The sequence below is a fragment of the Hippichthys cyanospilos genome, chromosome 9, assembly GCF_059441005.1.
Source record: "Hippichthys cyanospilos isolate Australia breed blue-spotted pipefish chromosome 9, RoL_Hcya_1.0, whole genome shotgun sequence".
In the NCBI taxonomy this organism is placed as follows: domain Eukaryota; kingdom Metazoa; phylum Chordata; class Actinopteri; order Syngnathiformes; family Syngnathidae; genus Hippichthys; species Hippichthys cyanospilos.
Window position 1 is genome coordinate 16,600,441 of NC_142377.1, and position 23,680 is coordinate 16,624,120.

General features: G+C 39.5%; 2 protein-coding genes across 2 annotated transcripts; one reads left to right on the forward strand and one right to left on the reverse strand.

Annotated features, from left to right (window-relative positions):
• The first annotated feature begins 624 nt into the window (after nucleotides 1-624).
• Nucleotides 625-22,086, forward strand: rhobtb3 (Rho related BTB domain containing 3). The gene is made up of 13 exons (XM_088423900.1): nucleotides 625-1,003; nucleotides 2,544-2,775; nucleotides 4,281-4,473; nucleotides 6,916-7,073; nucleotides 7,236-7,344; nucleotides 8,636-8,831; nucleotides 8,930-9,126; nucleotides 14,050-14,159; nucleotides 15,603-15,708; nucleotides 16,405-16,578; nucleotides 18,952-19,118; nucleotides 19,414-19,510; nucleotides 20,325-22,086. Coding segments are annotated over exons 1-13 (1,860 nt in total). The 5' UTR covers nucleotides 625-1,001; the 3' UTR covers nucleotides 20,444-22,086.
• Nucleotides 20,185-23,679, reverse strand: glrx (glutaredoxin (thioltransferase)). Its single transcript, XM_088423901.1, has 3 exons — nucleotides 23,436-23,679; nucleotides 22,640-22,771; nucleotides 20,185-20,453 (listed from the first exon to the last, which is right to left on the reverse strand). Exons 1-2 carry the CDS (start codon nucleotides 23,640-23,642, stop codon nucleotides 22,658-22,660), a joined length of 321 nt encoding a protein of 106 aa, XP_088280027.1. The 5' UTR covers nucleotides 23,643-23,679; the 3' UTR covers nucleotides 20,185-20,453; nucleotides 22,640-22,657.
• Nucleotide 23,680: the final 1 nt, after the last annotated feature.

The following is a 23,680-nucleotide window of genomic DNA, read 5'->3' on the forward strand; positions in this document are numbered from 1 at the left end:
TTCAGGGGCATTACGGTAAATGCAGCAATATACACTCCTCCGTGGCTGTGGTAGCTATAATAGACATGGGAGCCTCCGGAGGAGTGCCACCCCCATGTAAAATAATTAATTGATAACTAGGCCTACAATTATATCTATAACATACGGTTGGCCTTTAAGAACACATTTATTTGCATTTTTTTTAATTTATAAGAATTGAATGGATTCATTTTTAATGAAACACGGGCTAAATCTTCTAAAGTGGATGGGAACAGTGGACGGCGCTATCATTTCGTGATTGTGAGAGGACTAGAGGATTTTTGTATTGTTTTTTTAGTCCATGTGGGACAATCTTTTGTGTGTATTCGTGCGTTTGTGTGCGTGTCAAGTGAGTGTTATCTTTGACCTACAGTACCTTATATTCAATTGCTATGAAGTCAACCCTTTTCCTCGTTAACCCGAAGCTACACAAACCTTCAGTAAATTAGAGCTCTTCACGCGCGTGCGTGTTGCTGAGTCAGGCGAGCACTTCATTCCTTTACCCCCCCCCCTCTCTCTCTCTCTCTCTCTCTCTCTCGCTCACTCGATTTTGTTGCCAATAAAGACTTTGTTGTAGTGTCGACGTCATTAATGAGGTCTCGTGAGCACCAGCGAGCGAGGCGCTCTTTGCTCCTCTCAGTCAAGGTGGTTAATTGCGTCCCCTACCCACTGACAACTTGTTAGTGTTTTCGCCCTCTGAGTGTTTGTTAGTATTCCGACACAGTCAGCAGTCTGCTTGCGGCCGGGACGGCCGGGTCGAGCCGAGGCTCGCGCTTTTATGAATGACCAGCGAGGCGGCGGGAATGCCAGTTAGCGAGACCGGGCTCCACTGGGACCAGCCACCGATGAGAGCGATTAACGGCGGAGCGGAGCCGTGGCTCACTGCGGAAAAAGGCGAGCCTGTCTGCCGCAGACTGGCGTGTAAACGCACCGTGAGGGGGACACGCTCCACAGCGTAGAGCAGCAACGGCACCGTGAGCACAATGTAAGTTGGTGGCTGCCGACAACTCATTACGAAGGTGTCACTTAAGGACGCTTTCACGCCCGAAAGCTTGACATTATCTATCTATCTAGCTTGACATTATCTATCTATCTATCTATCTATCTATCTATCTATCTATCTATCTATCTATCTATCTATCTATCTATCTATCTATCTATCTATCTATCTATCTATCTATCTATCTATCTATCTATCTATCTATCTATCTATCTATCTATCTATCTATCTATCTATCTATCTATCTATCTGGAGCTATTCAAGTTCAAAGGTGGCAATTATCTGTTCTTTTCGGTACTTTTTGGGGAATTGAAAAATAAAACATGCCTAAAAACTGCCTAAGGGAGGATGAATAGGAGAAGTCCATGTACATTCTTCAGCATGTTTGATGCATTGTTGACAACATAATAATGTTAAAGGAAGGAATACTGTAAAAAGTTAATTTGCAGTGTTTGTTGACATAATTGCCCCATGGATGGTTTTGTGTGCCAGACTTCCGGTGGTGTTTTTCCTGTCCTCTTGAGGTTATGTGTAGTTTAGCTTCCTGCAGCACACCTCCTGCATCTCCTTTAAGCCCCTATTCCACTGAGGGGCAAATATTGGTTAGTGTCTGCAAAGGAAAAGAGGCTATTTTGATCTTGTCACGGTTCATCCCAGGTCACAAATGTTTAAACCCTCATTTTCCTTGAGATGAGCAGTACAGGTGATTGTTTACAACCTCTGATTAATCCCAATGAGATCAAATGAGAGGCTACCTCACCAACACTGCAAATTTATCCCGTCATTGGGATTGGGGCTTTACTACAGCACAATATTATAAACATTTTGATATACCTTTTCATGAATTCAGGCAAGCTCCTGAAGCAAAATTTTCTTTTTTTTTTTTTTAGTTCAGGTTTTTACATTCATGCGTTGATCTGGACAATATTATCCCCAAATACATAAATAGTTCAAAGCGGCTGCGATTAAATGACCAAACTTGCAGCGCAAGCTCCTGAAAACAGAATTCTCATAACCAAAGTATTGCAAGGAGTTAAAAGTTCTGACCCCGACACCTGATTGTTAACGGTAATAATTGCCCCTTGCATACTAGACATTTGCCCTGCTTGTTTTCATAATTTATATAAAGTGACACAATCGTTCAAATTGCTGGCCTTTCATTTCCAAACATTCCTTAGTTACTCCACTCAAGCACACCTCTCATTGGTATTGATTCCTTTGAACTCTTCTCATAAATTTACACATCAGCAACAGTGCATGGTTTTCAACAAGGAAATCCTGTGTAGTTATTGTTGAGGGTCCACGGTAGCTAATAAATGATTAAAGAAGGTAATGATGAATGAATGATGAACTCGGTAGAACTATAGGCACTGTTTATCTACTTTTACTCTCCCCTGTGGGGCCCCTGCCAAGCTTGTCAGTGTCTGTTCCACTGGGATGAAGGATGAGGATCAGGGAAAAAGAAAGAATGCCTCTTCATTCTGAAGCGCTTCGCTTCTTCATGGCTCATTTGTCTCCCTCACAGGTCTATTCACATTGTGGCTCTGGGGAGCGAGTGCCCCGGTGGAGTCGGGCCCGGGGAGGAGATTATGGGTCAGGGCCAACTCCAGGGCGGCCTGCTGTGGAGCTACTTGGGCCATGGAGCGCTGGTGGGCCCAAGCGACCTGGATAACAGCTTGCATAACCCAGCCTTTATGGAATACACCTCACGTGTCTTTGGGGATGTCACCATCGTGGTCCAGGATTGTCCCAGCTGGGTAAGCCATGTCTGTTTTTGGACTTTGCTACGAGCAGTAAATGTCCAGTGGTGACTCTAACTCTGGTCAGCAACAATTTGCCTGTTATTAATAGGGCTGGTAAAAAGTTGACCAAGTTGGGTAAGCTGACTTTATCAAAGCTCCACTGGAACCATGTTTGCACTACCATTTTCTACACGGACGTACGCCATGTTGCACTGGCGGTAGGGGAGAAAGACATCGCTCCAAAACAGGGGATATCACAAATCTAGGACAAATTCCATTTAAAAAAAATAGTGACAAAAGTAAAGTAATGGTCAATGATCTAGTTATCTATAGCGGCTGTAGTCAAACACGAAACATGACCCGTCCACTCGTCAAAAAGAACAAAGAAGAGCAGGAAGTTATCGACCCTATACCAGCAGCTCCACTCTCAAGTTTATTCAAGGCATATTTTTGAAGCATCATCTGTGAGTAACTTTAAGGATTACATGCTTTTATGTGTGTTATGAATATATCACATTATTAACATAATGTACATAACGTTATATATGTGAGAACTAAATGGCAGATAGTGTTAGTTGACCTTAAATGGACAACATTAGCTGCTATTAGCTGCCAATCAATAAACCGCCAACCAATTAGCATTGGCAAACCAACATCAGATATAAAAAAAACAATCAACTCATGTTCAACCTCAGATTAATTAAAAAACTCGAAAGAATCAATAGGATGATGGATTTAAAAAGATTTGATATTGGCAGCCGTATTTAACAATGTCAATGTTAGAAAAATGTAAAATCTCAATAAGGAGCAACTCTGTGCATTATATACTCCTTTCTTCCTTCTGTTAAGTTTTGTGGGAATTTGTTCACGTGCACATTACTGCTAATAAACAATGCGATAAAAATATTATCACCTTTGCGGAAGTAATGCCAATGATAAAACATGTCACCAAACTGATAGGGTTACTTTGTGCACTGCCTGTTTGCGGTAAGACGTTGAATCATTTTCTATTTTCAAGGCCACTTTCTTTCCAAACACTGATTGTGGATTTGATTGAGCAATTTAAGTATGCTGTCCTCAAACGTCCTCTAAGAGGAAGAAAGACCTTTTGTTTTTTAAAGCACGCGAATTGGAGAATTGTTTTGATTTTGCAGCAGTACAGTAAGTGCTCTTTTGTAGAGCTGTCTTCGCCTGGCAATTGTCTGTCACTCATCTTTAGGCTTTTTTGTTTTTATTCAAATGACTCCAAGCACGAATGTTTTGCCAGCCTGTTGATTTCAATCAGGTTTTCTCAATGCTATGCTCGCAAAGTGTAGGCAAGTGTTCTTCAGTCTTTGTGTCAAACTATATAATTTATAGAGACCACCAAATAAAAAGTCACACAATGCGAACACAGGACTGTCTTATTTCATAAGATGTTAAACTGATATTTTTAGGGTAATGGTTAGGGTTATCTGAGGTAATGTTCATGATGCAACAAACTGTTAATTCATCTGACGTCTCCTTTTTTTCTTCTCCAGGACTTGTTGGACAGTGACTGGGCCAGCGTTCGGAAAGTTCTCGAACAGGCGGACATTCTGGTCATTAAGTATTCAGTAACCGACAAATTGGCCTTCCAGCAGGTCAGGAATGGATATGCCCCAAGGCTCCGCCCACTTCTTAGGCACTGGGGCGTGCCTGTCATCTTGGTGGCAGTTGGAGCTAGGCTTAACGGTGAGGACATGCAAGATTTAAATACTGTAAAATTATGTTGGCTATGTATTATTATTTATTACAACCAATTCATCCTTTAACTGTTATATCTGCAAAAATACTTCATGAGGCTTGTCATTATGTTGTTCTCGTGTTCAGTTAATTTTCTAATAAATTAGCATACTCATATTTTGGGCAATTTTGCCCTAAAAAGAAAAAAAACAAAAAACAAATCATTCAGTACATGTGAAACCATTAATTTTGTCCTTGATGGCAGTATGACGCTTCCAATGTGGAGTAAATATTTATGAGTTTGAATTTCCTTGAAAATACATTCAAACGTACTTGAAAATACATTCAAATGTACTAATAGGCAAAATTCTAAAACCCTAGCATTTTTTTCCCAAAATGCAACTTTTTTGTATTTTTTTCTATTTCACCTGCATATCAATAATACATCAAAGAAAAAATGATATACTTTTAGAATTTAGCAGTACTTACCCACAAATACATTCAAATTTGGTTGCAGGCTATAAAACATAGCATTTTGACATAGCATATTGACATGTAAGTGCAGAACAGACATAAAAAAGATAAGACAAAAAACACAATAAAAATGACCAATAAACAATGTGTTAATTTTCAAATGTTTTCTCTCTCTCTCTCTCTCTCTCTCTCTCTCTCTCTCTATATATATATATATATATATATATATATATATATATATATATATATATATATATATATATATATATATATATATATATATATATATATATATACACACACACATATGTACATATGTATGTATGTATATGTGCTGAAAAAAATGCTGAATTGACATAATAAAACAATAAAAAAATGACCCCAGGCTAGCGTTAATAATACACAGTTTTTTGGAGAAAAAGTGTTGGGTTTGGGTTATGCGAAGACACAGTGAACCCTGTTTAATGCCGTTTGTATAGGCAAGCTAATCAAATGCACAGAGATATATTTTTAGCTTTTCCGCTCAACATTCTTTGAGATCTTGTCTACGCAGTGCTGTGGAAAGATCATAGTCGGGTTGTGCTAGTGCTACGTGTGTACTCACATGTGTGTGTGTTTGCGGTGTTGCGCGAGGGCAGGGATGGGGTTTGCCTTTGATTTTGTTGCTGCTACTGAGAAGGTTCACGCTCTCCCCTCATGACTGCAGAGAATGACGGCTGAGCTCAGATTGCTTTGGAGCGCCGCCGCAGTACGTGCATTAACGCGGCCATTAAAACAGCACCGAGCGAAGGGGCACACGATTCCGCCAAGGGCACATGCGCGCCCTCACGCACACGAATGCAACGCTGATGTGCCAAGTCACCGCTTGACAGACGCTCACACCCCCATTTTCACTGTCTCACACACGCACACACATTCTTGGCTGAGTGCCTCTAGGTCATTAGCATTATGATTTATCAAATGCCTCAGCACTTAGCTGTGTCCCACTCGTTCTCTCTGGCTCCCTTCTTTGTTCTGTCTCTCTGTGGTCCTTTTTCCTCTTGCAAGATAATCCCACTAATTTTCTGTCAGATTCATTTTTTTTCCCATGCGCACATAGCTCAGCATGGTTGGTTCTTGCCAGCATAACGCAGCAGATATTAAATGCTTGAAAATTGCAGTACGCAGCAGGGTACCAGTGTCTTCATTCAATAAATAGAACACCCCCCCCCCCCTTTTTTTGCCAGCCAGCCACCTGTGTAGGAAGGAAGAGACCTTGCTATAAGATAATAGTGTATTATTATTGTTAATAGGAAAGCTTGATACCACCTGTGTTTTTTTTCAAACTGATACCAGTAAAAGTAGTCAACTTTTTGGTAATCACAGATATGATAGTATCAATACCAATAGTACATAAAATTTTCCCCCTAATATTGAAAAATCTTTAGGAATAAATAGGCCTTGCTATGAGATATTGTACGATCAATTTTATCCCGTGGGTGTCCAGGGATTTTCCACTAACCAGGCCTTATTATCACCCAACTTGGGCTGACTTTGAAGGGGTCATAACATTATCAAATAATATATCTTTACTTGACCCCTCAAAATGTTCAGTGACATCAGCCCTATCATACATATGTAAATGTACACATATAGATATATTCCAAGGCTGGAATATGAAGATATTTATGCGTTGCATAAAATACGACGAAACGTCATTATGAAACACACTGTAGTGATTGTAAAGAAGCACTTCATCAAAAGTTAGTAAAAAACCAAGAAAGTCATTACTCTGAAGCCATCATAACAACCTACAAGAAGATTCTTGTCACATCTATGACAAGAAACTCTTTGAATTTCGATTCACCTACCGTAGTAACCCACTATGTGGCCTAAACATTGCAATGCGGATCCAGTCATTATTGTTTAATAAAAAAGTCAATAAAATGTGAATGTAATCATTGTTAGCCAATAATTGAAGCGTCATCCTTTATCCAGACGAGGGCCCCCCCTGTACATGCCCGCTGTGTGCGTCTGACTGGAGCAGCTGTGTGCCTCACAGTGAAGGTCTGCAGCTGTCCCGGGACCTTGGGGCCACCTACCTGGAGTTGCCCTCGCTTAACCATGTGTTCGTGGGTCGCTACTTTGGCAGCGTGGTACACACACACACGCATTGCATCTCACCCCCAGGCTTATTCATTTTTAAGACAGTACATCTTATGATGGGGGCAATTTGTTCCCAAAGCAGGAAAGGGATGATGTAACAACTTATTTTTGTTCCTTGATTTTTTAAATAAGTGTATTTCTGTATTGTTCAGCTGGAGTACTTCATGATTCAGTGTCTGAAACACAAAGCCAAAGAGAAGCCAGAAAAGAGGCGAGGAAATAAAGTCAACGAGCTTCGCCCGCCTCATTTGGAACAACCAGGTCAGAAAGGCAATGTGCTATTTAAAACCAGTAATTGTGTTTTAGTGGCAGACCATTAAATAATATCTAGATTTGTTTTTTGATTGCCAAATTTATGTATTGCTTTTTTTTTGGATGTCAATTTTTTCTTTTGACTGTTTCCAATTTTTATCCAGTCGTGCGAAAGTTTAGTCTGGATCAATAGGTCTTTTTCTGAATTACAAATTAGAAGAAAGATGAAGTGTGAGGTAGACTCCAACTAAGTCAAAATCAATTGTCGTCTGGACTGTTTTCAACATCAGACTGAAAAACAACAATTGAGTGTTTTATTTTGATGCAGATGATATTAGACAAGCTTAGCATTTATATTGTTCAAACCAATTATTTTAATCAATGTTGGAATTTGACCCTACATAATACATCTGGGCTTGTAGTTATCATTTTCACAGTTGATGTTTTTATACTGAAATAAGAAAGTAATATACAGCCACAGTAGCAGTATATATATACAGCCTGTCTGTTAGGATCTTGTATAGATCTTTTCGATTACATCATCACCATGGATCTGAAATAACAATAACGATGTGATTGACCTTATAGGGGAAGTGTCTTGAAAATAATATGTTATATGCAGCCCCTTTTGTCTAAATACAACATCGGGTTTGTGGAATATGAAGCAGCAAAATGTATCCATCAAAGTTGAGTTGATTTAAACTCAGTAGAGTATAAATTTCAGTTACGAAAGTAAACACTGAAATGAATGAAGCAACAATAAAAAAAAAAAAAAAAACACATCAGGGACAAAACAGGCAGCATTTATGTTTCAGACAGCCAATATTTTATTGTATTATCTGTCTCTAAAATATTACCCATTTTGATGACAGTTTGAGTAGCTTGCTGCATTAAAGTAATCATCATTTCAGCAACTCCATATGCTATATATTCATCTGTCCATTCTGCTTCTGTGTTTTTAATCTGACATAAAGACTGACAGTTTGAGGTCTTTCGGGGTTGCAGGATTTATTGCTGCTCGTCACTTAACTCTTTATTTTATGGTGTCACTTGCTCTGATTCGATGGATTGCTCAACTAAAGCCAAGAAGAGAAAGCTTTTAAATCGCATGAATGGATACATAATGAGACTTATTTGTGAAATTAACATCCTGTCCACCTCATAGTGCTCCCATTTCGTATCCATTATGTTGTTTGATTATCTTAAATGCATATTCATGCATTTGCTCAAAAGTAATGAAATCAGTTAAAATCATCTCGCTTGTTTGTCACAACTCATGTTGTTTCATCCCTTTGCTCAGCTCGGCTTCCTCCGATCCGGGTGGAGGAGTCAAGCTTCTCCCAAGACATGCAATGGTTGTTGGAACGTGGCGTGCAGTTTGCCGACGTGGCCTTCTATGCTGGGGACTCTGGGAAAGAACTTGGATGGGCTCATGCATCCGTGCTGTGCGCTGTCAGCCCGTATTTCCGACAGCTGCTCCTGGGGCCCAAGACCAGGTAGGAGATACACGTATTCTGCGATCAAGCTATTTCGCCATCTGCAGCCAGCGGGTGCTTACCTCCTCCTTTGCGCTCAATGTTGTCTGCTTTGACAGGGAACGGCCACAGTCCCGCTGTGTCTGCAGGGAGAGGGATGGAGCCCCGCACTCGTTACTCTCCACTTGGGATGGAGGAATAATTGATGACATGCCTCGATCTGAGGGACACCTGGCGGGCCGCCTCTCTCGTCTGGTGGTGAAGGATCCTCTCTTGTGTATGTGCTTATGGGAGACGCTCATGTTCATTTACAGAGGTAAAGCACCAGAACACAGTGAAAACTTGGCAAAACTCTGTATTACATGGCTGAAAATAAAATTGATTTAAAACAGAGTGCTGTGCCAACAGCGTCTCATTAAATAAACGACACTTGTAGTGCTAATTGTAGATTTATTTCACTCGGCAACTCCAAAGAATATATAGTGTAACATCATCTGTCTTTATTTTGGATTGTTTGCTGAAAAGTGCACATCCTGATTAAACGTAACGGGAATGAAAGGCATTTTATAAAGGAGTCAATATAACCATGTAAGAATAAGTTGCCTCATCTTCCAATTAATTTGCTCCTATTTTAGAAAGAAAATGGAACTTTTCCTGTCACAGCATTAAAAAGCATTACATTTGATTTTTTGATACTTGCAGAAACCCTGTTAAAATCCCATGTACTTCCTAAAGAGGCTTCATCTATCCCCATTTGAGAACTGATGCCATAGGCTATGTGGGCAAAAAATCCTGATTGAAGTGGATTTCTTCAAACTATAAAGAGTGCCTTGACTTTCTTGTGATGTTAGGTCACAGCTGATGAAATACGGGTGACATGAAGGGGGTAAATAAAATATTATCAATAGAATATAAACCATAAAATACTCAATTTCACGGGTTTTGCTTTTCTTATTCTTTCAACACTCACTCGCTCCCAATATGAAGGGATTTTTTGAAATGACCACACACAAAGATGAAATTGAAATGCAATGTTCATTCTGTTTTTCAATTCATTTGTTTTTACTTATCTACTGAAACCACACGTCTTTTTCCTTAGTTTTCCTTAAAGTGAAGTTTGGTATTTTTTTAGCTGTTGTTTCAATATGCACTTTATGATCAAACATTGCTGTAAATCTGTTGATTTACAGCAATGTGTGACTAAAATCCTTATGCATATCTTTCTCATTTATCGTTAGAGTGACTGTACATGCCCTTTTAAAGCTCTCTCATTTGCCTTATTTTTCCTGACAGTCATTGTTTGTAAATATTTGTTGTTATGCTCTGCTTTTACTGTAACTGCAGAGGCAACCTATCAGACTGACATTAAAAGTAGCAGCTATGTTAAGCTGAATAAATATTGAATGTACTTTGGCAGCAGATGGTAGTTTTTTTGTTGTTGGGTGTGCTCCAATGTTTAATGATATGCCAGGGGAACTTTGAGCTGAAATTTGTCAAATTAGAGGTGTTAAATAGTGTGTTTAGTCTTCACGCAGAGACTTTAAAATATATCATGCAATATTCTGTAGCGGCTCTGTTCATTTTGGAGATAAATCACTTTTCAACAACCAACAAACAGGCAAATTCTTGCATAGAATTAGAATATTTCCAAATAAAAGCCTTTGTGAGTTTTTATACACTGTGCCCTAGAATATAATATGTTTTATCATATGCACTTTTGAGTGTGAAAGTATATATTAATTGTACTATAGCCTCCTGAGACCCAGCCTATTTATTTGTGTCCACCATTGTGTACATTTAGTCTCAGCAAGACAGCAAAGTGAAATTTATGCCACCCAAACACGAGACCTCATCGAAAAGGCCTCGATGTCTTTACTGAGGACATGAGGGCTTAGTTGGGTAGCTCAAATGAAACACATGATATAGTCAGTCACATTACTTTGTGTTTTCTGATCGTTATCTGTGGCTGCAGTCACAGCTAGATGCTTTGCATTTATGCGGTAGGCTAAACCTGAGCTGCTTTTGTGGTAAGCAACCTCCTTGACACAGAATGCATATAATTCTATTTTTCGAAGTGAAATTTATCGTTCATTGGCCTGACAACTCTCACATGCGCTTCCATATTCACGTTTTCTTTCTTCTCCTGAACTTGTCCTCCCACCCACAACGTCTTAGATTGTGCCAAACACAATGACAGCCAATTAGTGTCCACTTCAGGTTGTGGTTGACCTTTGTTTTCCAACCGCCAACATCTGAAGCACAAGCAATGCACAGAAAGCATAAAGTTTGAGATTACAAATTAGATTAATTTGATTAAAAAAAAAAATAAAACTTTAACTATGGACTCTACTTAATTGATCACATTTACTATGATAATCTGAGACCCCTAAACATTCCAACTATGCTGTTGTAAAATTACATTTTACATTTTCATTTACATATTACCATTTCTCCTCTGGTGCATTTCTACCAGCATATGGTGCCTAGTTTAACAAGCGTGTGATGTACTCAGCGTCTCATGAAAATCTTCTCAGAGTGCGGTTTAAAGTCTGCAGTGCTGCGCGCGCTGGATGTCAGATTGTGTTGCATTTCATCAAAGACTTGTGTCATGCAAAAATCACACGTATGATTTGCATCTTTCTGCGTTTTTATGAGCAGAACGTTGATGAGCACACGTGTGTTCATATTTGGTCTCACGTTTGCAGGAAACACACAAACATAAGCTGTGAGAGCTGAGCAGATTATAGGGTTTGGCTGAGTCTTTGAGGAAGTGCATGAAAAAGAAGCGCTCACTTCTTGAAGGCGGGTGGTGCAATGTGCATTGTGGATTTTTCTCATGTGGGAGAAGACGAGGGCGGCAGAGGAATGAAGGGAAAGTTGTGAAGAAGGTAAAAAAAGAAAAGCGACTGAGGATGAGGAAGGAATGTGTACAATGAGTGTGTTTTGCTTTTGAGTTTGTGAGACAGTATCTGAAAGTTATATTTCCCAAAACACTGCAAGAAGACAATGTTAGGGATTTTGTGAAAAAAAAAAAGACTGTTAATCTCCAACGTGATGATTCTGATTGAGTCTCCAACTACAAATGTGACACAAACAGTCAATTGCTACATTATGTGTGTTTTGTTAAACGAGCTCATCTAATATGCTATACAGGTGTGTTTTTCCTCTGCATTGCCGAAAGAAACAAGGAAGCGCCTCAGGATCTGTTGTTTGATGTTCATATATTCGAAGACTACACATAAGACTTTGCAAAATAATTTCATGCTCTGGTTTGCGTGTGTGTGCGCGCGTGTGTGTGTGTGTGTGTGTATCACAGAGGCCATGATTTTACTAGGTTGATGCTAACTCTGTAAGACGGTGCCTCCTTTTGAAGCGTGCTGTTGAGTTATTTGATTTGTCAATGGCTTATACGATGTATAGCCCAAAATTGATCACATATTGCAAACAAATGGGTTGTTGTATGTTATTGAACATTCAGCTGATGAATTAAGGCAGTGATCAACTGAGTGTTTTAGCAGATGTGCTAAATATGCCTCTATGCTCTCATATTTATACGTACGTAAGTGTTTGCACTCGGCTCGGGTGAATGTATCACATGATGCATGATGGAGGCTGGTTGCATAAAATCACATTTTTTACTTTTGTCCTATTGAATTAACTCATTCACTGCCAGCCCAGTTCATATGGTCCATAGCTATCAATGGCAGTGGATGAGTTTTAATCTATTCACTGCCAGCCCAATAAAAACTCATTTTTGACGTCTTTTGTTATGAATGGTAGAGAATGAGTTAATATTGCTTTTATGGAGTGTGAAATCAGCAAAAGCTACCTGTTTTTATCCATCTCAGGAGACGGCTGTTCTGCCACTTTCTGCCATTTGATCCTTTGCTCAAACCTCTAGTAACGACCAATCACTGATGGATTGTTATCGGCACTCTGAGCAACTGTGATGTCATTTTCAGGTGACATAATACATAGGTGATAGAAACATAAAAACAGGTGGCTTTAGTCGCTTAATTCAAAAATATTGTCTTTAGGTTAGTGAGACCACATAGCATTATATATAAAATCTTTTACAGTACTTCAATATAAACCAATCTCTTTGTCTTCAGACTTTCCAGTTTGTGTCTCTTCATCCATAAAAACTGCATCACGCAAAGCAGATGGTCTATGTACTATATAAAGACATTCTTGACAGCCTGATGTCAACCTAATAGCAAATGTTAAAAAAAACAAAATGGAAGTAGTCATGGAGGGTATATTTTTTCTCACAGTAATGATCACGTTTACATAAGTGTTTGTTCACTTTACGTTCGATCAAAGGGGTGTCTAAACTTTGGCCCAGGGGCCTTTTGTGGGCCAGCATAGATTTTTTTTTTTTTTTTTTTTTTTCAGCAGCCGCAGCATTAACGTAAGACTTTTGACACGGCCTATCTGGGTAGGTTAAAGTGAATTACAGATCAATTAGTTTATATACTGTAGTTTTTCTAAATATACAAAAATATAACAAAATTATTATAATTTGAACAATTATCTCTGTTTGAAGCGGTAGTAAACAGATGATTAAACTTTAGAAGCAAAAACAGTTTCATCAATTTGTGCTTAAGTCTGATTTATGAACATATCACATTATTGATCTACAATAACTTTTCTTCTTACTGCAGTTGCTCGTATTTTGGTTCTGACTGTGGAGATGGAATTTGACTCCTGGTCAGTGCAGCTGTGGATTTATTCTAGTGGCCACCTCAAAATCTTGATAAATCTTGAATGTTTATGTCTCATAACTTTTAATAAAAACTGTTTTTGTAAATGTATTTTAATGGCTTCCTTGGTTTCAGTGTGTTGAGCAAGTAAAACAGAATCATTTTAATGTGGCCCTTGTGTCCTTCCATTTTTCTGTATGTGGCCCTCCAACAAAAATGTTTGGACATTCTTGCATTAGAATAAATAAAAGTCATGACATACTGATATAATTTTAAAAAGAGATTTTGTACTGGCTCAAATGTTGAAGTGCCAATTTGCACGCTATACGGTTGATATAAAAATAAATACAGAACATGGTGTTATTCAACCTCATCATTGCAGATAACATAACACATTTGGGGCATTTTTTGACAATCCACGGCAGGTATGTGGGTGGCCATAAAACAAGCCCTGCAACCATGGACTGAGATGTGTTTCAATATACTTTGTACTTTTTGAGGTGTGCAGAATAAATACATGTGTTGATGTTTTGTAGGAGCGTGGGAGTGGGAGCACCTCCAGGAGGCTTTGGAAGAGAAGCTGAAGAACTCCCTTGCAGTGGCTCAGCTTATGGAGCGCATACGATCGCTCATTGGCAGAGAGAGGGTGAGTTCTAAGTTTGTACCCTTGCGTTTTCTCCGTCCTACTTCATATCTAGAGAGTACCAAAGAAAAAGCATATTTTACACACACAAACAGGTTGGGTTGATTTTTATTTTTATTTTTTCTTATCTACTCGCTTTAGCTGTTGATTTTTGAGCATGTTATGTTACTTTTCCAAACATAGAAGACCAAACAACACATTTCCACTTATGAATGACCAACTTAGGTTTCATGGTAAACTTAAATTTAGTTTAGCAGCAAATTACTTTGCATGTCCACCTCCTCCTCCAAATTTCTCCCCACAAATGTCCATGATATGAATTTGCTGGCTGAAACAGCACATTTGCCTCAGCATAATTGTTTAAGATGTGATCAATAGGTATGACAACTGTGTTAGATGTCATCATCAAAGTGTGCAGTCATTTGCGTCTTACAACGCCAGACTATAGGGAGCACTCGAGCACTGCTGGGTATCGGCTAATTTTTTGCTAGACGCATCTATATCGGAGCCCGAACCACAGATTAACACTGGCAACAGGTACTGTATGTTGATATCCGCACAGTCATTTTTAGCTATTGAACGTGATTTCAGAACAATGTAATGTTGTTTGTATCGTGAGTCAGGAGCACCAGCTATGCCGCGACATGCTGCAGGGAACAAATTCAACATCAATGCATACCAAGGCAACTCGTGTCCGTATATTATTTTGGTAAACGAAGGTTTGTTTTGAATTTAGCTTTCCTAGGGTATTTCGTGTGTGTTTTACTGTCGTGCAGAGAATTAACAATTGTTAGCTTGATGTCCTTTTTTCTGTCTTTAACACCCAATTTAGCTTATCATTGATCCAGTACTTTTTGAGACTGTTCAGTATATTACAAGTGCAATAATGTTGTACCAAATGAGAGGTTCGCTACAGTAAGTTTAATTGTGATAGGAGAAATTTGCGCCTTGATTTAAGAAACATGTTTTTAATTTGGCCTTAATCAGCGAGAGCTTGTTTTGACACAGGATCGTTATAATTAGCATATTTACATAATTAGTCAGCGTAATCACCTCCCTGATACTGTGGGAATTAACATTAAATAAACAAGACACGCTCTCGAGGGAGCAGAAGTAGATTATCTGTCAGCTCTTACTACAGGACATTGGGCGTGAAAATCATCAGCAGGATTTCCTGATCTAAATTTAGGAACCACCGTGTAAAGGAATGAAAAAAAAAGTCTCTCAAGCATCTGGTTTTCAGTTTTCACCTCTGTTCTGATGTGCTTAGCATTGCAATTCAACTGTGTCTGGCCAGCGTTCGGTGAGACTATCAGAGGTGCTATATGTATTCCGCTGGGGATGTGGAATAAATGTTCAGAATAGCAATTGCCTTGTAACAGCTTGTCCTCCAGCTCAGGTGTTAACCCGCTGCGTCCTCGTCTGGTTTTATGTGCATCTGTGCAGGGCACCAGAGACACCCCAAGCGCACGCGCAGCCCAGCTGGGCCCCCAGACTCTCGTCAACCTCTTCAATTCTCCTCTTTATTCGGACGTCATCTTCATGGTGCAGGGTGGGATGATGCCGTAATTAACATTCACAAATGAATGCGCAGTCACACGGGAGAGAAGGTCACATTTTATCAGACTTGATTGAATTATGAGCTTGCTGACAGGCCTAGTCATCCAGAAGAAGATAAAACAAGATAAAACGGTCCAAAGGACAAGTTGTTTTCCATCCCTTTTGGGTTTCATCCCACGTATTTTTTCTGAAGAGCCCCTCAGATAACAAGCTGATAATAAAGACAGCGAGACGCTCTTCTCTTTGTATGTGTGAGTTCAAACCAGTTCAGGATTATTCTGCGAGGGTATTATGTTCATTTTTGCAAGAATAATTGCAGCTTGAGTGCTGGCAGAGCCGTCGCCGGCTATGAATGGCACTCAGCAAAAAAAAAAAAAAAAAAAAATGTCACGGCTTGTGCACGGGCTCCATGTGTCACTATTTCCTGTTGATTTCAAGAGCCCTTTCTGAAAGGTCATTACTCTGCTAAATTGGAACACACGTTGCCCTGCTACCAGTGCTATGAAACTCAAGGAAGCTTGACTTAGCCTTAATGAGTCTTCCATTTCACCATTTGAAGGCCAGTCATGAGCTAATATTGCTTTATAGATTCTCACTCATCCAGGCCATGCTCATCACAAAACAGCAATCCTTTTCTCAACAAAACTCGCAGTGTAAATTGATTGTGTGTTTGATATCTGTATTCAAGGGAGTGTGTTGCCAGCCCACCGAGCTGTGCTGGTAGCACGCTGTGACGTCATGGCGGCCATGTTTAGCGGGAAGTACGCGGAAGCCCGGAGTCGAGTGGTGCCCATCCACGGGGTCTCGTCTGATACCTTCCTTTCATTCCTGGAGTACCTCTACACTGACTCTTGTTGTCCTGGTACGTTCACTGCATGCAAACCATGTTCCATAAGAAAAGTCGCTTTCGCCTGCCCTAATTAAATCCTCCAATTCAGTATGTATGATGCTGAAACTCAATGTTTTATTCATTCAAGCTCTCTTGGGCTCAGCATTTGAATTTAAATAAGTCAAGGAGAATAATGCATTCATAAACCTGCACTTAGTCAAGGGAAATTGTGGCTAAAACTTAAAATGGATCAGCAACAAATATAAACACCTACATAAATACCCCTGTTCTGCAAATGCTGAATGTTAGCATTAGTGGGGAATTTTGTCACGGTAATTAAGTATTTTGGCACTTTTAATTTTGTTGTAATGCCAATTACTCACCATAAACACACCCAAAGTGTTATTTTCCCACCTTGACCCATCACAGCGATTTCCTGCTCGACGCTACGGTTGCAACCCCAGCGCCATCGGATCAGAGAAAACACTGGGCTAGACCAAAAACAAATGTCTACTACAGTGGATAAATGAATAGGGTGGGTCGCAGGCGAATATAATGTTTAAACATTGTGACATGTGACCTCAATGAGTTTCACTTGTAACATCGTTCTAATCAAGATTTTAGGATGAAGAGTTAGCCCCTGCAAGGCATTGTTTAAATTTACATTTCCTGTGTGAAATCGTTAATCTAAATCCAAGGAAATTAGTTGCACACACATACTTCAGCTTCAGAGGTGTTGCTATATATACCTCTATACCTCTATACCTTTCAACTCATTGAAGCTTCCCTACTAAGTCCTAGTGTGCTTACTAGAGGACATCCTGGTCTTTCCAATGATTTCTCATGTGTTTGCGTGGGAAGCAACTAAATTTGCATGGCAGTGGACCCAAATGAAAAAGCTCGTCCTCAGGAGTCTATAGTGATGTTCCAAATATTTTAGTTACAATTTTGGAAAACCGGTGAACATTCTATTTTAAGTCTCCCATTGTTAAGCAGCCACACTGGATAAAAAATGACTTGAGTGTGCTGCTGCAATGTTTTCCTGGAGGCCTCGCTCACTGAAAGCAGCCTCCAACACAAGCGCAGATGACAAGTCGCATCAACCATCTGTGTAACCGCAACATGCTGCCGGGGTCGCTCCCCGGGGGCCACAAAATGAACAGCAATAGGCTTAATATGAAATTAGATAGAGACATGATAACATCCATACGTCTGCTAATGTAGAGTGTGTGCCAGATCACAGTCCCAGACGTGCTGTTGTTGCTTTTGTTGTCGCTCTTTTCCTGTCACACTTTATTTTGCATTCCATTCTAATTAAAAGGATTATTCTCACTAATGATGATGCATTTAGAACAACATTGAAAGGTCATAAGTACCTGATGTCACAATACACAATGTTACATTTTAACAGTTGCTTTTGAAAGGAAGCACTTAAAGACTTCGACGGATTTCTGGCAAAGTGAGACATAGGCGCCCGGGTGCTACACTATATGTGATGTACAACTTGTCTCACTTGAACCAGACAACACAACAGGAGAGTCTTAATGTACATTCAATAAAGCTATTCTATTCTATTCTATTCTATTCTATTCTATTCTATTCTATACAATGTTCTCTTGGCAATGTCTTTTCACAATGTCTCTGTACCAAACGCTGTAAAAAATGTACCAAAATAAGATGTAAGAAAAAAAAACAAGCATTACCTGGTCTTTTTTTTCCAACAAGTATAAAATTTATAACCACAAAACCAACCAATAAAAAAGCACTTTTGTACAAAGGGGATGAGCAGCTTGGTTTCCAAACAGGCTTTCATTTTGAGTCATGAGGATGAAGAATTGAACCTATAAAAAAAAAAAATCTCCAGAGACTGCAGCTGCTTACTGTTGTGTAAGAGCCCAGAATTCAAGGGCAAAGCAAGGTTACTTCAGCAAGAAAGGGAGGATACCACTTGCATGATCCCTGCACGTTACATTAGCGCACTGAATGAAAAATATACATCAATTTGATAACTTAGACGTGTCTGGGGGAAAAAAAAAAGGATTAAGGAAATCTCCCGTCCACTGTCGTGCATGCAAGAAACCAAAATTTAATAGAGGAGGATGTTGAGTGACAACCGTCAGGTTATGTTAGGAGACATTTTTATTTACCGTGTAACATTACGTAACTGTGTTGCACGCGTGCCTATGAGATTGTCATTTGACATCTTAGCGAGAGCAACGGGATACTTGCTGTTATCGTTGTAAAGGTGACCTAAATCAAGAGTTGATAAACAAGCATAGCAGCTGTTGATCATATAATGTCAACCAAACCATGAAAACCCTCACGCTTCACCTTTTAAAGTGTCACCTTGCTCTAGAATGCATAACCTGCACTGACATTTAGCATTGCGTTCTCTGTTGTTGATAGCCAGCGTGTTGCAGGCCATGGCCGTGCTGGTGTGTGCTGAGATGTACCAGGTGAAAAGGCTGCAGCATCTGTGCGAGGTGTGCGTATGCGCTTACCTGCAGAGCATGCCCAGCAGAGAGCTGGCATCCACTGGCATCAGCGTAATTCGACTCCTTCGGCGGGCAAAGGTCAGTATCTCAAGTTTTCAGGTCAAATTCATTTGTGACTCTTTTGGAGGTCCCTAGTGGCCCATTAGCCGCATTTACTGAATGTGTTCAATCAAACGCTGAGGAAAAATGGTTGTTTCAAATGATGGGACAAATGACGCTTCATGAAGCAGTTGATATATTTTTTTAATCCTCCAGATGACACTTTCCTAGCACCTATCTGTGAATTAAAAGCACCGTCTAGAGTAGTAGATAAATGTCACCAGTGCTTCACGAAGCTTCATTTTTCCCATCTGGTGTTTTCTCTGCTCAATAGTGTCACAATGCTGAGCAGCTGTACGTGTGGCTTCTCCACTTCATCGCCAACAACTATTTGATCTTCAGTCATAAACCCGACTTCCTGGAGCTTTCGGGTCAGTCTGCATAACGTTGGACAAGTGTCATTCGATGTATCGTTGAGTTCATGTTTAACTCATTCACTGCCATTGAAAACCATAGATCTCAAAAGATCTATTTTTACTGGTCTGGCAGTGAATAATTTAAATCACTGACACTCGCTGCCACTGACAGCTGTAGAAATCCAAGTGCATTTAAACTGGGCTGGCAAAGAAAGAGGTAAAAAGAGAATTAGACCTCAAAATCCTGCAATACTTTTATTTCGATAGAAGTGAATGCAAGAAAAATTAACAACTTTCTTGCTCACCCTTCGGCCTTGATTGCTGTCTATATTGTAGAGCTGAGTGCCAAAAAAATATTTTTATATTTCTTCTATAACAATTTATTGATTGTTAGAAGCATAATATTATATAATATTCATGAATATTACTTTATGCATTTGCTCTGCCATGACTTTAGTCAAGTACATGGTCGTAGCCAGAAATGCAATGTGTATCTGTCACTTTTGAATATTTTTAGAATTGATTATTCTATACAAAAAAAAAAACTCACTTCTTACTGTATATACATTATATTATCTAGGAACTACGTTGTTGCTGCTCAGTCACTAGAAAAAGAATAGCATGGAAACACAAGATGAAGGCTAATTAAAAGGTTGCTTCATAAAATGAAAGGCAGATGGCACTGTAAACCCTGTGGTATATTCATTTTATTATCTTCCCTTATGCACACAAGGCTCATTTGATGTTTGGACGGGCACTGAAGGACACAAGAAAAAGTCAAGAAAGAGAGAAGCAAAAACAAATTCCTGATTTGAAATTTGTGTTCCAGATGAGGAGCGCGAACAAGTAGAAAGGCTTCGCTGGCCATCCAGAGGATATCTGCAGGAGCTCAGCGAGTACCAGCAACGACGCCGCAAATTACGTAAGTCTCGCTGCGTGGTCATGTGACGTCACCTGGCTGAAAAGAAGAAGATGAAGAAAAAAAATGGAACACATTTGAGTCCCTTTAGGATAAGGAAAGCGTCAGGAGTGACATTAACCAGTAACCACTACGACATGCCTCTTTCAGTCTGACCGTGTGACTGCATATCCTGTGCATAAAGACTTTCCATTAAAGCCGATAGGAAAACCACTGCGCCGTGGAAGATTCGGTTTCAGATTGGTGGATGGCTCCATCACATGGGCAAAACAACCATCAGGATCATGTGCTTAACCTTTCAAATGGTGGCAGGAAACGGCCTGGCCGGACAAGCCAATGACAAGCCCGACACCTGTTTTGTCAGGATGCGTAGCTCCCATGCAGTGTACACAAAATATTTTGGATCTCCTGCCTCACAGAAATTGAGCGTCAACCTGTCAAGTGGCTCCATTTGAATTTCATTCAGCAGAGCGGTGGCCAAGGCTAACAGAGAACGAAATTGTGGAAAGCAGATTGTAAAGTTGCCAATAAGACAGCTGTCACTCTCACCCTAACGGGAGGCACAACCATTTTTATGACCATTTATTGCTCTGACATGCATTGGATTTTTACAATCTATACTAGGAGCAGATTTGATTATTACATGACATTGCATTCATTCAGCTTGTCGGCTGTCAGACGTGGACGTTTCAAATTGGCTGACATTTTTAAAGAATCAATAAACACTAGATTGCTGCATACACCAAATCCATGATGCTAATAGACGGGCAATAACTTTTATCACACTTGCATGATCAGATGTATGAGGAAAAACATTCACATCAATCAATATGTTGGAACATTAAAAACCACAATGCCTCTGGTTGGATACACAACTTATTGTATCAGTTTCTATTTTGAATGGGTTTCATTTAAATTATGATTATTTGGTGCTGCAATTATTTTTGTAATATATAGATACATTTTTATATTTCAACAGTATGTTTTGTTTATCTGTACTGTAGCACTGATGATTTTCATAAAAGCTTTAATTAACATTCTTGATTACACATAAATGTTTGCTGTGCATTTAAAGAGCCATGAGAAAACTGACAACTATGCGTGTGCATGACTCTTTGATGAGCATAACATTATTGCGACGGCACTACTTGTCTGCAAAAGTCAAACAGCGGCAACTATTGGCTGGGTCTAAAAAAGGACTATTTTGACTGATTGCCCTCTAAATGTGGAGTACAATTTTGGGGGGCCAACTTTTTGGTACCTTTCAAGCCCAGTGAAGACACAATGCTGGTTCAACATGCAATTGATTCATTATGTGTATTGGAAGACTAAATATCAATGTCAAATGTGATTTTTTTTTTTTTTTTTTTTTAAATACTGAATCCAGCAAGGGGACCATTTGGCTTTGTGGCGCCAGCTGTACACGCGGTACTTTTCAATCTGATGTGAAATAGATGTTTTTGAATCAACATACCACTCCAAAACAAAATAAGTCTGCAAGGTTGAGTTAAGTTATAAGCAGGAAGAGAATCTTTTGTATTTAAGTGGCTACATCATTACAATGCAATCAATACAACAACTGTATGGGAAACATTTCTGCCTTCACAAATATAATGCTGAGTGATCATTTCGAGAGTTATGTTCATTTGAAAATAAATTATTGTGCTTGTGATTTGTATCTTAATGTCAACTGATTCTACTGTAGTCAGATAGAAAATTAGTAGTGATGAATAAATGAAGCTCCATGAAGCACCTGTGGTATTTTTTGACTCTTAGATGCCACTCTTGATTTTACGATGCGGTTGGAAATTTCAAAACATTTCCACTGCACTAGCCTCCATTTTTAAACCAAAAGCACTATCTAAAGAAGTAAAAACAAAACAAAAAAAATCACAAGTGCTTCATGAAGCTTCATTTTTTTCCCCCCGTAACTAGAAATTAGATATCCACAATATTACAAATGGCCGATGCAATGCAGTTGTTTCTCATTGAGAACACATAAGAATAAACAAAACGTAAACTAAATATGATTCTTTATGCAAAATTCTTGATCCAGATGTTATTCAACTAACGTTTGTGACTGCTTGACTACTAGCTTTACTGGTCTGTTCAAAATGTATATAAATGATTATCTGCAAGCAGATGCGCGTCTGTGTGATGCAGACAATTGCTAAATGCTGTGTATTTCTTTCACAGATTTATACAGTATTTAATGCTTACACTACCTGATAGTTTGGAGTGGATCACTGTAGAGCCCCAATGGACTGCAGCATCCCCTCCAGTTTGCCACTTTTATGCAGCTCTGCCACATCACTGCCGCCGCCGACACACTCCTCTCCAATGAACACCCGTGGAACCTAAATTCAAATGAAAGTAGAAACATGTGTCACTCGTTTATATAGATTATGTTGATTTTCCCCAAATAAATTAAACCAAACCATGTAAACCAGTGGTGCAGCACTGATGATAACCACAGGCATGTGAGTGATTTATGGTGACGTAAAACACTTGCATGGATGCCACTGCTTCGGACACGGATATGCAAATGAACTGCATTTCTGATCGGTCGTATTTACCAATCTTAATCTTCGTGTATAAACAAAAACTGCACCGTAAAACATTTTTTTACAGCGTTTTACGACAGTTAAGCACAAATACGACGTTCACCTTACGGCCTGTATTAAACTACATTTTTGGATTCTATTTTGGTGAATGCTGTCAGCCAGTCCACAACAGCAACAAAAACACACAATAAAAGTACATACTTCTTGGGGTGAGTGGAAAAAAAAATCAGGAGTCCTGTTGTACTCCCAATAATGAGTTTTTATTGTGCGTTAAAGCTTGAATGAATGAAAATGCTGCGTCACGTCGAACGTCAACACTAGTCGGCAAATGCAGAGATCATACGCCCGCAGCATAACTTCCTTAGTCAACTTGTCATTAAACGCGTCCTCGTATGAACTCGCTGTCATTTCGCCACCCACAAATTATCGAATCGCACAGACAACCACAAAGACTCACTGTGCGAGCGCCGGTGAGTTCCAGGAAGTAGTCCTGCATGGTGCTCATATCTTGACGTGTGCTGATGTCAACACACTCCAGATGTCCCGGTTTGAATTTATACTTGGACAAAACCTCCTTGGCCGTGATACAGTACGAGCATGTGGGTTTAATGAACAAGACCACTTTGTCTCCTTTGATTTTAGCCTGCACGAATTGCTGCGCCATCTTGAGTTTGAAGTGCAAGACAAACGGGGGAGGGAGGG